Here is a 14,426-nt window from a genome sequence, read left to right as displayed (position 1 = left end):
ATTGTTAGTATGTTTTCTTATTTCAATTTTTGGTATCAAAGTGGCCATATGAATCACTGTTGCAATTTTTTTACATTTGAGTTTTTACAATATAGCATTTCTCTTTTTTTTTTTTCAGGCCCTGAAGGAGCACTTTTTGAGCACTCTGTAGAAACACCGCTTGTGAAAGCAGAAGCTTTTAAACAGCTTAGGTAAGAATTTATACATAAAAACATAAATCTAATAAGTAAACATTATTTGCGATAAATATTCACATTTTTCTGAACACAGGATTTTCAACAGCATTTACAGAACTACTAATGACTTTTTTTTTCAGTTTTACATGACAAGTTATTGTTTTGCAGGAAAAATTATACATTGCTCTGCATTTTTGAATCTTATGAATGATGTATTGCTGATGGTGAATATTTAAAGCCACATAATAGACTGTGGCATGTTTTTCTGTAAACTTCTATTTTTCAGTTTTGAAAACTTAAGTATGACACTTTCTACTGTGTTACAATAGTAGTTCCTTGTCTGCAGCAGCTCATCAGCCTATAATTAGTTAAGATTTTTAGAAACTAGTTGCAATCTGAGGAAGCAGATTAATAAGAAAAATTTGGAAATGTGCAAATCTCTGTATGACTACAGAGCAGTTTGAGTTGAGAAAATCATTATAAACTACTTTGTATGTTTCGGAGAGCCTTAATTCTGGGATACCATTTCTTTGTGCATTATTCTATGCCATTTTGAGTATTCCAAATCAGTTTATATGTTGGTGATGATGAGGTAATAAACTCAAATTACATTCTGTTAATGAACATGTTATATTTCATTTTGTAAGCCAGTTCAAAGGAAAATTTGAAATGAAACAGGATCTTTTTAACAATTATACTTCTGTCCTTTCATACTTTGGCAGTTTGCTATTTTCTGTCATAACTTCTCTTCTTAGTGTTTCTTCTCCAGTAGGGATAACTATTAGAGAGTAGTGGATGATGATTAAAGCTATCAAGAACACTGTATCCTGGTGACTGCCATTCTCGATTTGAAAATTCAAATGAGAGGGAGACTATTAAGATGCTTCTTTTAATTTTCTCCTTGATATTCAAGATTTACTTACAGCAAGATACCTTGTGCTTGCATTTGAAGACAGAATGAGCTTGGGTTTTACATGCTGATGTCCACTTTCAAAAAAATGTTCCTTCTACTGTGATAGAATTTGGATGTGACAGACTTTGACCAATATGTAAGGATTCTGCATTGTACTGAACAGATTGTCTGGTTTTGTAGAGATTGGATTCATTATGTTAGAAATTTGTCATTTCCTGTGATTATCTCAATTTTGATAAAGTAGACTTTGAATTCTGTAATTACAAAGTCAAGGCAGTCTCTGCGAATTTTAATTGGATACATATTAATTATTTTCAGTGGTGGTTACGTTGCTTCAAATGTATCATCAATTAAGAACATTTTAATAGGCTTAAAACTTAAGTTTTGTTCTACATCTGTCATGCTATGTTGTATGTCAGGTTCTTACCTGCACTTGTTTAAAAACAATTACAGTTTTTCAGACTACATACATCTATCATTATTATAAATTTTTCACCTGTTTTTGAAATAGGGTATCATTTGAAGGAAAACACTAAGACTAATTCACAGCATTCATAAAGCTCTCCTGCATGGATGAGTTTACCCTGTGGCTTATCTCTTTAGTGATTTTTACCATGTCAACTATGAACACATATTTTGATCTAGAATGTTGCTATGTGTTAGCAGAGCTCAGGTGTAACTACTAAAATCCCATTCAATTCTGTCTTTAGTTAACTTAAAACAGTGGGGAGTACGGATTCTTCCAGAGTTTACAGAAGTTGGCTAATAATTATTACGATGTCAAGGAAGTGTGTGTGTGGCCACATCAACACTGACAATTGCAACTGACATTAGTATTTCAAAAAACCCCAGAGCTGCTAAACACCTGCACTAGAAACGGGGTTAGCTTAACCCGAAGAAAAATGCTGAATATCAGGGCATGAAGCTGTGCGATGTGTGCGCCACTCGCTCATGCCCTAGCAGGCTCTTACCTAGAGTAGTTCAAAATGCCTCATTCCTTTAATGTTTTTAATATGGGTTTTTTCTGTCTTTACTACCCATAATCAGTGTCAAGTCTGAAAGCAGAGATGGCAGTGATTTCATGGAGGGCTTCTGGGGAGGATCGGGAAGTAAATGCTTTTGTCTGCAGTGCAGATGCAAAGTTAAGATGTAGGCAGAAAAGGCCAATTTACAAAGTTCGTGCTGGAAAAAGGTTACTTCCAAGGGTAATCTTAAACGTCAAGGTAAACAAAATTAATGCATATTCCGTTATGAAGGAGCTCAGACAAGTTTACCAATGAATAGCTATTTTGTAATGCTTTATAAATATTCTGTTTCATTTCATACTGTTAAATACAGGAATCTACCAACTGAAAAGCAATTCAATATGAAAATTTAAAATGCAATTTTAAGTATTTCTTTTATTTTGAAGTTCAATATGCTTCATTTCCAGATTAAGGTAGCAAGTACCCAGTTACAGGTAATATAACCTATTTGCTCACCTCAAACCTTATCTCCACACTTTCACCATCTATTAATCTTCTGCTATTTTTCCTCTATTTTTCCTTCAGTGGTTGTGCTGTGCCATAGGAATGTGATATGCTGGGTGAATGTGATATAAAGCATTATGGTGTGCAGCATTAAATATAGGGAAAACTGCTTCAAGAAAACCCATCCGCTTCAAATGTAGTTGCGTGTTTCAAGGAGCTGACTGGAAAGCTGTTAATGCTCATAACTTTTCAGCTTGTGTCATACGAACAGAGGCCACATTCATTCTCTGACATTCAGATTTAGGGCAGGATTGCAAACAAAGCTGACACAAATGGCCTTCTGAATTACACATTCTGCTGGCTTTCCTGTCCAAATGCTGAATTTCAAGATAGACTGCTTTTCTGGAAACAGATAAGTGTGTTAGAACGTATCTTTTTATAGCTAAGTAATGGAGACAGAGCAATGCAATTATACTGTGGTCAGTAACGGTCTTTTCATTCCGTAATTTGAAGGAAGCATATAGAGTCCTTTTCAGTCTAATAGATTGAATTCATGACTCACCTGTAAAGAAAAGGAGATGTCTTGCACCTACTTCCAGCTGGTAGAAAGAGTTATAACAAAAAAAAAATTTACATTTCAAAATTGAAGCTTTTCTGGGTTTAAAATAACATTGCTTGCTTTTTAATTTCTTCCCTGGAGTTCTTATATCTAAGTAAGATACCTGGTTTCCATTTACAAAATTTGTTAAAACTTAGGACTTAGTGGAGACCTAAAAACAGTGTCTGACAAACATCTCAATGACATGTTTACCGTCAATGGGAAAATTTGGATATATCCAGGAAATATCCTCCGCACACAAACACTACTGAGGGGGTACCTGGTTAAAATTAGCAAGTTGTAATTAGTTAGAACAGAAGTACGTCTGGACTCCTACTTTTCTGTGCAGTTCAGTTGCCTGATACAGTCAGGTGCCTACGCAGCTGCTAGGTGCAGGAGTGCCTTTGTGACAGCAAGTGCCGACCTACTGGGTCACATTCCCTCTCCTTTGGCTGAACCTGTTCATCGGTGTCGTCACAGGACCTCAGGAGAGCAAGCAAGAGGAAGCACAAGTTATTCCTGTGCTTAGGGCATTCAGCCAAGAGTAGGAGGAGACCAGGGGGGTCCAGTTAGGATTTAAAAAGTAATCCTGGAGGAAGAACCAGATGAATGTCCTGACCACTAGGTTATCTGCTCTCTGTTTGCTGTTTCTTGCCGGATTACTCGGTTGTGCAAAGACTGACATTCAACAGAGACTTTGCCCCAGTACAGCTTTTTACTCCTGCTGAACTATTTTGTAGTCTGGTAAATAGAGATAACGGATACACTTTTCATTCCCCTCAAGATGAGGAGGGGATGGATGCTTCAAAACTCCTTGCTGAATAGCAGAATCAATAGGATTGTATTGTATGTAACATAGCATTATACATATTAAAGCATCTATTAGAATATGTTATATATATATATTATTTAGAATATTCTAAAAAGTTAGAAAGCGTTACCTTTTCCACGGTTCTTCATGAAAGTGGCCACAGCTATTGTACTTGGATGTGCATTTGGCATGATGGGAACTTGCCTTGGTCAGATCTTCTGGGGATTTTGTAAAGTTTAGCTGCCACCTCTGACTGGATCATGGCAAAGTTTTAATGAAAACAGGTACCTTGCTTTCCAAAAGAAGGAATTCAAACTGAATTATAGAAGCTTGTTTTCAGGTGTCTCTTGTGACTCAAAATGTAGGTGGGAAATCTGTAACGGCAACTAATGGAACTGGCTGCTGTAGACAGCGATATTCATACCAATTCCGTAAAAGCCAGCTTCTCCCCAGGTTCCATATTAGGTACTGGAAGTAACCTCTTCTGATATTATCTGGAGTTTCATGACAGCACACGTACCCTTTTATATCCCCAGTTACCAAGTAACAGTCTCTATAAGAGACACTGGTTTTCAGTTTAGACCTATTTCCAGTCTGATGGCAACATGGTTTTCTGATAATTTATAGCACTTTAGAATATTATTTAGCATATTATTCTATTCCTCCTGTATTTTATATCCCTGAAAAACACACAATTCATACATGGTTTTGTCATTTCGATACTGTTCACTTCTGTGATCCACATGGCTTACAGTTTTCTAAGGGAAAACAACGGATGAGCAAACCTCTTCAGTCTCAGAAGAATGTTTCTGAACTGAGCATTCGCATTTCCCAGATTTAGAGAAATGTGCTTACAGATGCGTCATCTTTCCATTTATTAACTAACTGTATACCCTGCATAATGAATATAACGCTCATGAATGAGTACTGGCTTCGTTCTCATATTTGCTGTATATGGATGTCTGACAGCCAGCACTGTGCCTTCTGAGCACAGATCCTGTGGGAAATCACTTTTAGTACCGTTTGTGGTATTTTGCCAGTACTTCAACTGAGAGTTTACATCCGTGTTCCAAAGTGGCCCACATCATTCCACCCTTCTTGGATCTGAAAAGCACTATAGCAGGAATGATGTCACTGTTTCAGAGAGTCAGCTTTTGTCAGAGTATGATTTTAGATGTGTGTGTGTGTATATATGGGTGTATTTAACAGCTTATGGGTATATTCTGAAAAGCTTTCAGTATTTCCCAGGGAAACATGTATTTTAAACAAATGCATGATATTGGCATTCACAAAAACCTTAAATATATAATTTCAGAAGCATTGCTTCATATTTTAATAAAATACCTATGCCCGGCACTTAAAAACATACCAGAATGTATTTTCTAGCTTTTGACTTAATGTTATAGAATATTGTATAATTATGCCCTCAGATCATTGCCTGCTAGGTATTTGGTTGAGGTAGGTTACTGTACTGATGGGTTGCTGGTAGACCTCCCTATCTATGTATTCAGAATAAGTATATCGTCTTTATTTTTCACTTCTCTTCTGTAGCATGCAATAACTCAACTTTTCTTATGGCTTCTACTTCTCTCTGATTCTTTATGAAGGCTTACTTTCATCCTTTCCATTCTCCATTGATAATATGATTTTCTTTTGAAGTGTTTGGTAGGGTTAAACTGTAATAAGACAGAAGGGCTGGAAACTGAAGTTGTGGGGTTTTATGGCCCTATGCATAAGAATTATGAAGGAAATCTAGAAATAGATGTATAAAAGGCAACCAGGATAAAAATAATTGCTAGATCATTGCTTAATCATACTAGTAATACTAATGCTTACATGCTAATTGCCTGAAAATACCGTCTAGCTGAAGTACAGTGATTTTTATTTGCATTCATTATGCAAATCAAAAGCCCAGTCAGAAGAGAATGAATTATGTAATGGAAAAGTAAGTCTGCAGTTATGATTCAGTGTTTGTAAAGCATCTCTGCTCCCTGACTAGTGAGATATTTCTACTTCAATGCAGTTCTATGAGCCCTGGCATTAATTTGCTAGATATAAATTTGCACTCATGTACCTTACTGTATTCAGGTTAACTAAGAACATCATCAAATACTTTTTTTTAGAAGCTTAACAAATTTCTTTCCATTCATCTGATGGACTCAAATCTTTTCAAATCTGTGAAAAGGCATAGTTTAGAAGGATCAGATGATACAGGGCATCATGTTTATCACCTTTTCAGAAGCATTTCTCACTCAGGTATTTAAAAATACCTTATTAGCAAAGGTTTGGGTACTGCTTCACATCTGGTCTTTTGAGCAGTGATTTTACTTGAGAATATTAATCCTAAAGCAAAAAGAATTTTCCAAGCACAATCTCTTTTCCCTGTCTTACGTTATGAGCTATTTGTGTGGACCTATTTTCTTGCAAAATCTTGTTCATTGCAATTTAGTTACAAACCTGCAGGGCATAGATATCGTCTTACCTATGGACCATATGACCACAGGAGATAGACTTACCTCTGCAGATGAGGTCATCCTGCCTTCTCTCATTCTGAGTCTTCAGAGGGACTCTGTACTGCTCTCACGGAAGGGGTTTCGCTCCTGAGGTAGGAGGGACACTTGGTGTCCAGTGGGAACAGAGACTCGGGTCTCCTAGTAAGCCTGTTTGCACATGGATGTATTGGCAGTCAGAGCTGCTCTCCTGAGCACCTACAGCATGTGTCCTGTTGCAGAGGACTGCTGGCCTCTGAAACTGGTGAGCAACAGAGAGATACCTCCATAACAGGAGGAGGGGAGATCCATGCACTGATGTCAGTGTCCTTTTTGCCGGGTAAGGTCTCCCTGAACACTGGCCAGGTTTCTGCCCACTGTCATAAGTGACTTAAGCCAGTCAGGTGGCTGATACTCTTCCTAAAGCCTCAGTTTTTCAGAGATGTCACTGAACACATTAAAATCAATAGGAGTTACTTCTGCTGCCTGTATGGGGCAGTCATTTATGTATTTTCTGTGGCTGCTTATGTCAGAAGTGCAAAGAGCAAACTCGCAATGATTTCTACACCTACGCTGTTGAACTGAGTACCTGCCAATGTCAGACTGCTCAGTGAGATTGCTAAAGTGAACTTGTCATCAGTGATTACAGCATACTCTACCAGAGCGCAAGCTGCTGTGAAAACTTCTTTAATGATTGTCACAGTTATAGACACCTTGCAGATGACCGCCTGGAGCTCTATTTGTACGTCTATGATTGTGCTGTCACTGGTCTAAGATGTAATGCTGAGCTGGGTAGAGCATCCCTTACATTATCTTTCGCCTGCCTGCACGTATATCAACGGAGCTGGCGGGGGAGGCATGAAACAGGAGTCACCCCCCATAAGGACGTGCACGTGGCAAACACTGGAAGAAAAAAGGGATTTCCTAACAACAGTAATTCTTCCAAGATATATTGTACATGTGCACTGTCACTACTCACACTTTTTTTCCTGTCCCTCAGCCTGTGTGTGCAGTTGTGATACTTCAGTTGTGAGGAATCTGGCGCGTTCAGCCACTGTACTAATGAATCACCAGAGGGGAGGGGTATGACCTGCTTGTCAGCAAAGCCCTCTTAACTTGAGTGTTTCTTTTCATGCAGGACAAGTGGACACTATGAACAGCATGTACCGAAAAATTCCAGTTAGCTTGAAATCTTTCTGTGCCTCTGCATATTAAAGAAAAATTAGCCTGAGATATATAAAAGAAAGGCATGGCAAATTTTAACCTGGAGGGTAATTTTATGAAAATACTAACCAGATTTTTTACAACAGTGATGCAAATACTGTTATTATATGACAGTAAAATTTTATAATACAGTAAGTTATTTTGTAATATCATTAAAGTCGTTTGAAAAAGATGGCCGTGTTGGAAACATCTGTGATGTGCCAGATTCAATCAGATTCAGAGGAGCTTTGGCCATTTTTAATTACCTGGAGAGTCAGCACATCATAAAATTGAGGTCATCACAGAGACCTCTTTTGAATTAGCTCTGCTTACCATCTTTATCACAACTGTCAGTCTTGAGAGAAGCTTCTATTTTAATCATATCTCAGTTCCGATCTTTAGTTTTCATTCCTTCAACAACTGTATTGAGTGACAGTGGACAAACAGGCAAAAACACCTTAATATTTAAGATGGATGGAGAACTAGTAAACAGGTAACTACACTGTAATAATCGTATCTGCTGTGTTTCTGAGTAGGTTATAAATGTTTTAAATCTCATAGTCTTTTCAGAGTACCAATAAAACTGGCTACTGTTTAATTCTCTTTTTAAGAGAACATGTAAGCGTGTTTGTCTTAGAACTTTGAACATTTCTTTTATATCGCTTACATAAAACAAGTTCTGTTAACAAAACCTTGGGAACTGAAAACATCTGTTATTCAGATCAGGCTTTGTAATTGTGCTTGTGCACAGAGATCACCACTAAGCCATAAGACCTCTAAAACTGATCAGAGTAATTATGTCCTAGCACTGCCTGTTTCTCTCTGTTCATTTTGAAGAGTGCACGGGGGATCACCTGTACTCCTTAGTATAGGCAACTACTTTTTTTTTTTTTTTTTTTTTTTTTTTTTTGAGGAACCGTGCACTTATCGACTATGCCATGTTTGGTTAAGCTCTGAAGGAATGAAAATTCATCATAAGAAACAAGGCCACGCAGTGTGCTGGGAGATGATCAAATCCCAGAGTAAAGCTTTTCACTTGTAACCCTATATTCCATAAATTCATCTAAATTGTTAATCATAGTTTATATAACCTTGTAACTAGGATTAGCAAATGCTGCCAATTACTGGCTCTTGTTTGATATCAGGCACAAGGTAATGAGTGCTTCCAGGCTAGTAATTAGCTTGGAGGCCCTGGCCATGCTAGAACTTTATCCTTTCAGGAAAGTCATGACGCCATCATATTTACCTAAAAGAAGTGTTTTTTCCTTATAAGTTCGTAAAAATCCATAGCTGTCTTATACTCACTAAAGACTTTGAGAATTTCAAAGTACAGTCTTGATGTTTTCATTGCTATCAATTTTCTGACTCTCTTCTTTCTTCAAAACCTTCTGCATAGTTTCTGCATCAAATTCAGACTTTTTTGTACTAGTTCTAATAATTGTGCGTCAGCCTTCCATCCTTGTATTCACATGTATACTATCCTTTACAGTTGTACCATTGACTCCAGCAATTCTTGTTCTGAGGGTTTTTCTGATTTTTCTGTACTGCTCTGCACCATTCCATTAAATTTTGTAATTTAACTTCTTTCTTAAAGCTTAAAAACCGGCACATTTGTATCAGGAAAACAGCACAATCTCTCTTTTCTTCTAATCTTGGATCATCAGATTGCCCACAGCCTGAGGCATAAGAGAGGATAAAAACCTTATATTGTTTGTGCTTTTCTTTCATGGAGTTCTTAACAAAGAAGTCATTAAAGGAACACAGTCCTGGTTGGTTTCTTGGATTCTTCGGTTCTGAAGTTGTAATACTTGAAATTTAGGCACTCAGATTCAGCAGTGAACAAGTAAGAAACCCAACTCACTATCCAAGCTGAGATACAAGACTGTAGTAAGTTTGTGGATAAAATAATTTAAATACAGGATTATACATGGATAAATTGATACCTTTATCTATGGACAAATAAATATATCCACAGAATCTAATTATGATTATTTTTTTTTCTATCCAGTGATCATCTAATGTAAAACACACAAAAAGTCTAAGAACCCATTACTGCAGCGGCTCAGGATTCTTTAAGGTCATTTTAAGACTGTTTTATCTTCAGAAAATTCATTCCCTGTAGGTGAGCTATGCTTAGTTGAGGCTAGTGAGTATTTATGATCTGACTTCTTGGTTTCTCCATTCCACCACCAAGTGGCTCTTCATGAAATATTGACTCCATTGGCATCAATGGGATTTTATCCTTTCACTGTGACTCCTGTTCATTCCAGCCAAGCACAGTAAGACCAGCTGTGTCACTTATGATGACAGCTCCTTCCTGAGAGTTGACAGAAGGGGAAATAGGAAAGTGGTTCAGTGGGCTTTTTTTCACCTCCACAACTGAGAACTCAACCATGAAGTGGTCAGGTAATGAAGTGCTCCTATCCCTTACCAGTGCAGATATCTGGGAGGGGAATCCAATAAACTTTGTGCCCTCCAGAAAATTTAGCTATAAATGTAAGCATCTTTTAAAAAGATATTTCCTTGATCATACAGAATGTGTTATAGATTTGAGAGTTTAATTTTTAAGCTAACTATACCTTATTAACACTTCACACCTTATTGATATCAGAAAAAAATACTTAATCATATTTTTATTTTTCCAAAAGGAATTATTTTTAAAAAGAAAAAATCCTGCAGCAGTTTTACACATGCCATACAAAAGTCCCATACTTCTGTTAGTAGCCCTCTTGTAACAACTGCTAGTGCTTCACACATTAGGACTGTCAGTATATGTATGTATGTAAATGTCAAGAACATTATTGTCCCAAGAAAGAATGTTGCCAGCAAAAACAGACCCTACCACATCCTCGAGTAATTATTTCAGAGTAGCTCTGCTGTGTTGAAGTGTTCAGGATGTTTCCATGCATTACAATGTGCATTTGCGACTTATTTTTTAGAGGTTAGAGATGTTACAAACTGCCAGCGAAGCCCAGCCCATTTTGAGACATTCCCAAGTGGTTTGAGACAAAATGATAGACCTTCCAAAGTGACATTTTCATTAATGTATTTAAGCAATAAGCAGAAGAGAGTCAAGAAAAAAAGTTAATTTTAAAATCAAATTACAACTAATTACTCCATTATTTTACAGTCTCCAAATTGCAACATGGTGCCACTGAAGATGTTTTTAGAAAAGCTTCATAATTACTCGATAAATGGGGTGCTTTATGTACAACTGCTTCATTCCATCCAATTAATTTTTCTTTAATGCAGTTCCTATGTATGTATACTTGCCTCTTAAACAGTCACCCTCATAGTATGTGTCTCTGGATTAATTTGTGCACTGTTTTCTTATGATATTATCAGACAACTTTTCTTTATTTTCGCAAGATGATGGTGATGTTTTTTATTACTGGCAGAGAAACTTCATTTTTGAGAGGTATTAGCCTTGGCATGCTTAAGTTGAAAGTACAGTTCTAATATTAAGCTGTATCTTGTGCTGCTATAAGTTTTCCTCTAAATTTGTCTACAAAGAAATAGCCAGATGCACTTGGAAGAAAGTGCATAAAAGTTATTTTTTCATTCTAAATAATTTTTTTTAATTCATTTTGATTCATTAAAACCATACTGGTTTGCATATTATATTTTATAGTCACATAAATAATAGACTAACTTGAGATTCAGTTAAGGGAGATGTAGGTATTGACATTAGCCTTACTGAAATGGAGTATGTGTCCTAATGCAGGCAACTCCCAGGAGCAATAACCCTTTGAAAATGGGGTCCTTGAACTAAGCTACAAAAATTGGGATGATGTAATATAACCATTGACCAAGTAATGGACTTGACAGGGGAAAATAGATGCTGTTTTTCAATTTTTTTCATTATAGTTCATTTAGTTTAACTCAGTGAAACTCAGAGCATCCAAGTGCACGGAAGAAATATGGAAGACAGCGTCATCCGGGTAGGAAGCAATTATTCCACCTTTAAATGAGGAATTTCAGTACTTGTGATGCAACATGGGATACTTTAGAAAGAAAAATCAGTCAGCTTTTGAAAGATTTACAGTAGGTATGTCAAACCAGAATTTTGTGCCAAGGCTTGACTAAGCAACTGCTGTGTTTCCATTACTGTGCAGAAACTGATCAGGGAAGAAGATTTAATGAGTCATTACTGTTTTGTATTTTTTGACATTCAATAAGAGCTTTCAAGAGTTTACTGTTGAATACTAATACTTCCATGTCCTTAAGATATACAGGGTTGTTGGAACATGCTGTGAAACTCATCTTTCCTGTTTGCAAGAAGATCTAATTTTAGGAGCCATTCCAAAGAAAATAATTTTACAAAACAAAACAGAAATTAGGCATATACCAAGATTGAGGTCTCGGCCCTGTTGTTTTGTCCTTCTTTTCCTTTGGACTTGCTGGCAAACAACCAAAAGCCAGAAGGCAGAAGACCAAGATCCGTAGCTTTAGGTAATCATATTCTTCTTGCTCCATCCTGATCGCGCTCCCCACTTGCCTGACCTCAAAACAGCAAGCTGCTGGGAAATAAGTGAATATGAGTGGGAATTGGCCAGCAATGGTGTGTGCCTGCTGCTCACTGTCCCCCTCTACAATTCCAGCTTAGTTTTGCTCAGCTTGTGTCAACGGGAATCCAGCTTCCTCATAAAGAGAGAACATGGTTTGAAATTCCGGGTTTCACAACAATCTCTTTTTCCTGTGTAACTAGTGCATGCTCTGCCTATGGCTTACTCTCTTACAAGGTCTAGCGATGTTGCTGGTGAATTAGACTGCTTTCAGACTAAATGAAAAGCCAATATACTCCTATTGCCTTTTAAAGGTTAACATGCATTCCAAAAGCAGGTCTGAAAGCAGACGCCTCCGGAGAACCAAGGCCAATTAAGCCCACAGAGTCCTCTAGGTTGCTTTTTTGACTTTCACGACATTAATTCCTTGACAGGTTAAAGATTTGCCTTTTCCTGCTTTTATGCTTGTGGGTTGGGGCCTTTTTTCCTTCGTTTCTTACCTTTCCTATTCTTCCTCTGCTCCACAACCTCCAATCCCTTCCTAATTTAATTTCAGTTCCCCTTTCACCTTTCCAAAGTCAGACTTGAACTCGAGGGCAGGCATTCACGGCAAGACTCCTTTTCTGTACACCAGAGGCATCAGAAGGTTTCTTCCTTAATGTGAAAAAGCTGTTTTGGTTACGTGCCAGCAGCATCTGTGCTCTATGCCCCATTTTCACAGGCTGTCCCCTATGCAACCTCAATGCTTCTGTGTCTTTATAGACTGTAATAAGACCCGTAGCCATTGCTCCCCTAACTCTTGTTTCCTTCAAGAAAAGAAACCTGACCATCTGTAAGTTTAAGAGACATGATGAGATGTGTCCCGGAGTCCTGAGGGAGCTGGCTGTTGTAGCTGCCAAGCCATTCTCCATGATATTTGAAAAGTCACAGCAGTCAGATGATGTCCCTTGTGACTGGAAAAATGGTAGAAAGGAGGACCATGGGAACTACTGACCTGTCAGCCTCACCTCTGTGGCTGGGAAGATCATGGATGAGATCCTTCTAGAAGCTATGCTGAGGCACATAGAGGACAGGAACCTGACTGAAGACAGCCAACATGACTTCACCAAGGGCAAGTCCTGCCTGACCAAGCTAGTGGCCTTCTATGATGGAGTGGCTACATCAGTGGACAAGGGAGGAGCTATGGCTGTCATCTGTCTGGGCTTCTGCGAGGCTTTGGACGTGGTTTCCCCACAACATCCTTTGCTCTAGATTGGAGAGAGACAGATTTGATGGGTGGACTGTTCAGTGGATGAGGAATTGGTTGGGTCACATCCAGAGGGTAATGGTCAACAGCTCAATGTCCAGATGGAGATCGGTGACAAGTGGTGTCTCTCGGGGACCCATACGGGGACCAGTTCTCTTTAATATCTTCATCAACGACATAGTGGGCTAAGTGCACCCTCAACAAGTTTGCAGATGATACCAAGCTGAGTGGTGCAGTTGACATGCCTGAGGGATGGGATGCCATCCAGAGGGACCTGGAGAAGTTCAAGAAGTGAGCCCAAGTGAATTTCATGAGGTTCAACAAGGACAAGTGCAAGGTCCTGTACCTGGGTCAGAGCAGGCTGGGGAATGAAGGGATTGAGAGCAGCCCAGTGCAGAAGGGCCTGGGGATACTGCTAGTTGAAAAGCTGGCATGTGGTCACAGCCCAGAAGGCCAACCATATCCTGGGTGCCATCAAAAGAAGTGTGGCCAGCAGGTCAAGGGAGGTGACTCTCCCCCTCTACTCTCTGCTCTCCTAAGACCTTACCAGGAGAGCTGTGTTCAGCTCTGGAGTGCTCAGCACATGAAAGACATGGACCTGTAGGAGCAGGTCCAGAGGAGGGCCCCAAAAATTATCAGAGGGATGGAGCACTTCTCCTGTGAAGACAGGCCGAGACAGTTGTGAGTCGTTCAGCCTGGAGAAGAGAAGGCTCTGAGGAGACCTGCTTGTGGCCCTTCAGCACCTAAAAGGAGCTGGTAAAAAGATGGGGACGAACATTTTAGCAGGACCTGTTGCAATAGGACAAGGGGTAATGGTTTTAAACTAAAAGATTTGGACTAGACATAAGGAAGAAATTTTTTTACGATGAGTGTGGTAAAATACTTGAACAGGTGGTAGATGCCCCATCCCTGAAAACATTCAAGGCCAGGTTGGATGGGCTCTGAGTAGCCTGGTCTAGTTGAAGAACATAGAACTATACAACCATTTAGGCTGGAAAAGACCTTTGAGATCATCA

The 14,426-nt window shown here is 38.6% G+C and overlaps 1 protein-coding gene across 7 annotated transcripts in view; it reads left to right on the top strand.

Annotated features, from left to right (window-relative positions):
• The window catches only part of SGCG (sarcoglycan gamma), a 134,941-nt gene that overhangs the window by 108,456 nt on the left and 12,059 nt on the right, over positions 1-14,426 (top strand). For all 7 annotated transcript variants that reach the window (XM_040583467.1, XM_040583466.1, XM_040583471.1 and 4 more), the window contains one exon: positions 119-191. In XM_040583467.1, the coding sequence (XP_040439401.1) occupies positions 119-191 (73 nt within the window). The remainder of the gene's footprint in view (positions 1-118; positions 192-14,426) is intronic.

This window comes from Falco naumanni, chromosome 2 (genome assembly GCF_017639655.2).
Source record: "Falco naumanni isolate bFalNau1 chromosome 2, bFalNau1.pat, whole genome shotgun sequence".
In the NCBI taxonomy this organism is placed as follows: Eukaryota; Metazoa; Chordata; class Aves; order Falconiformes; family Falconidae; genus Falco; species Falco naumanni.
The sequence above is the reverse complement of the archived record's forward strand: the minus strand, read 5'-3'. Positions and strand labels throughout refer to the sequence as shown.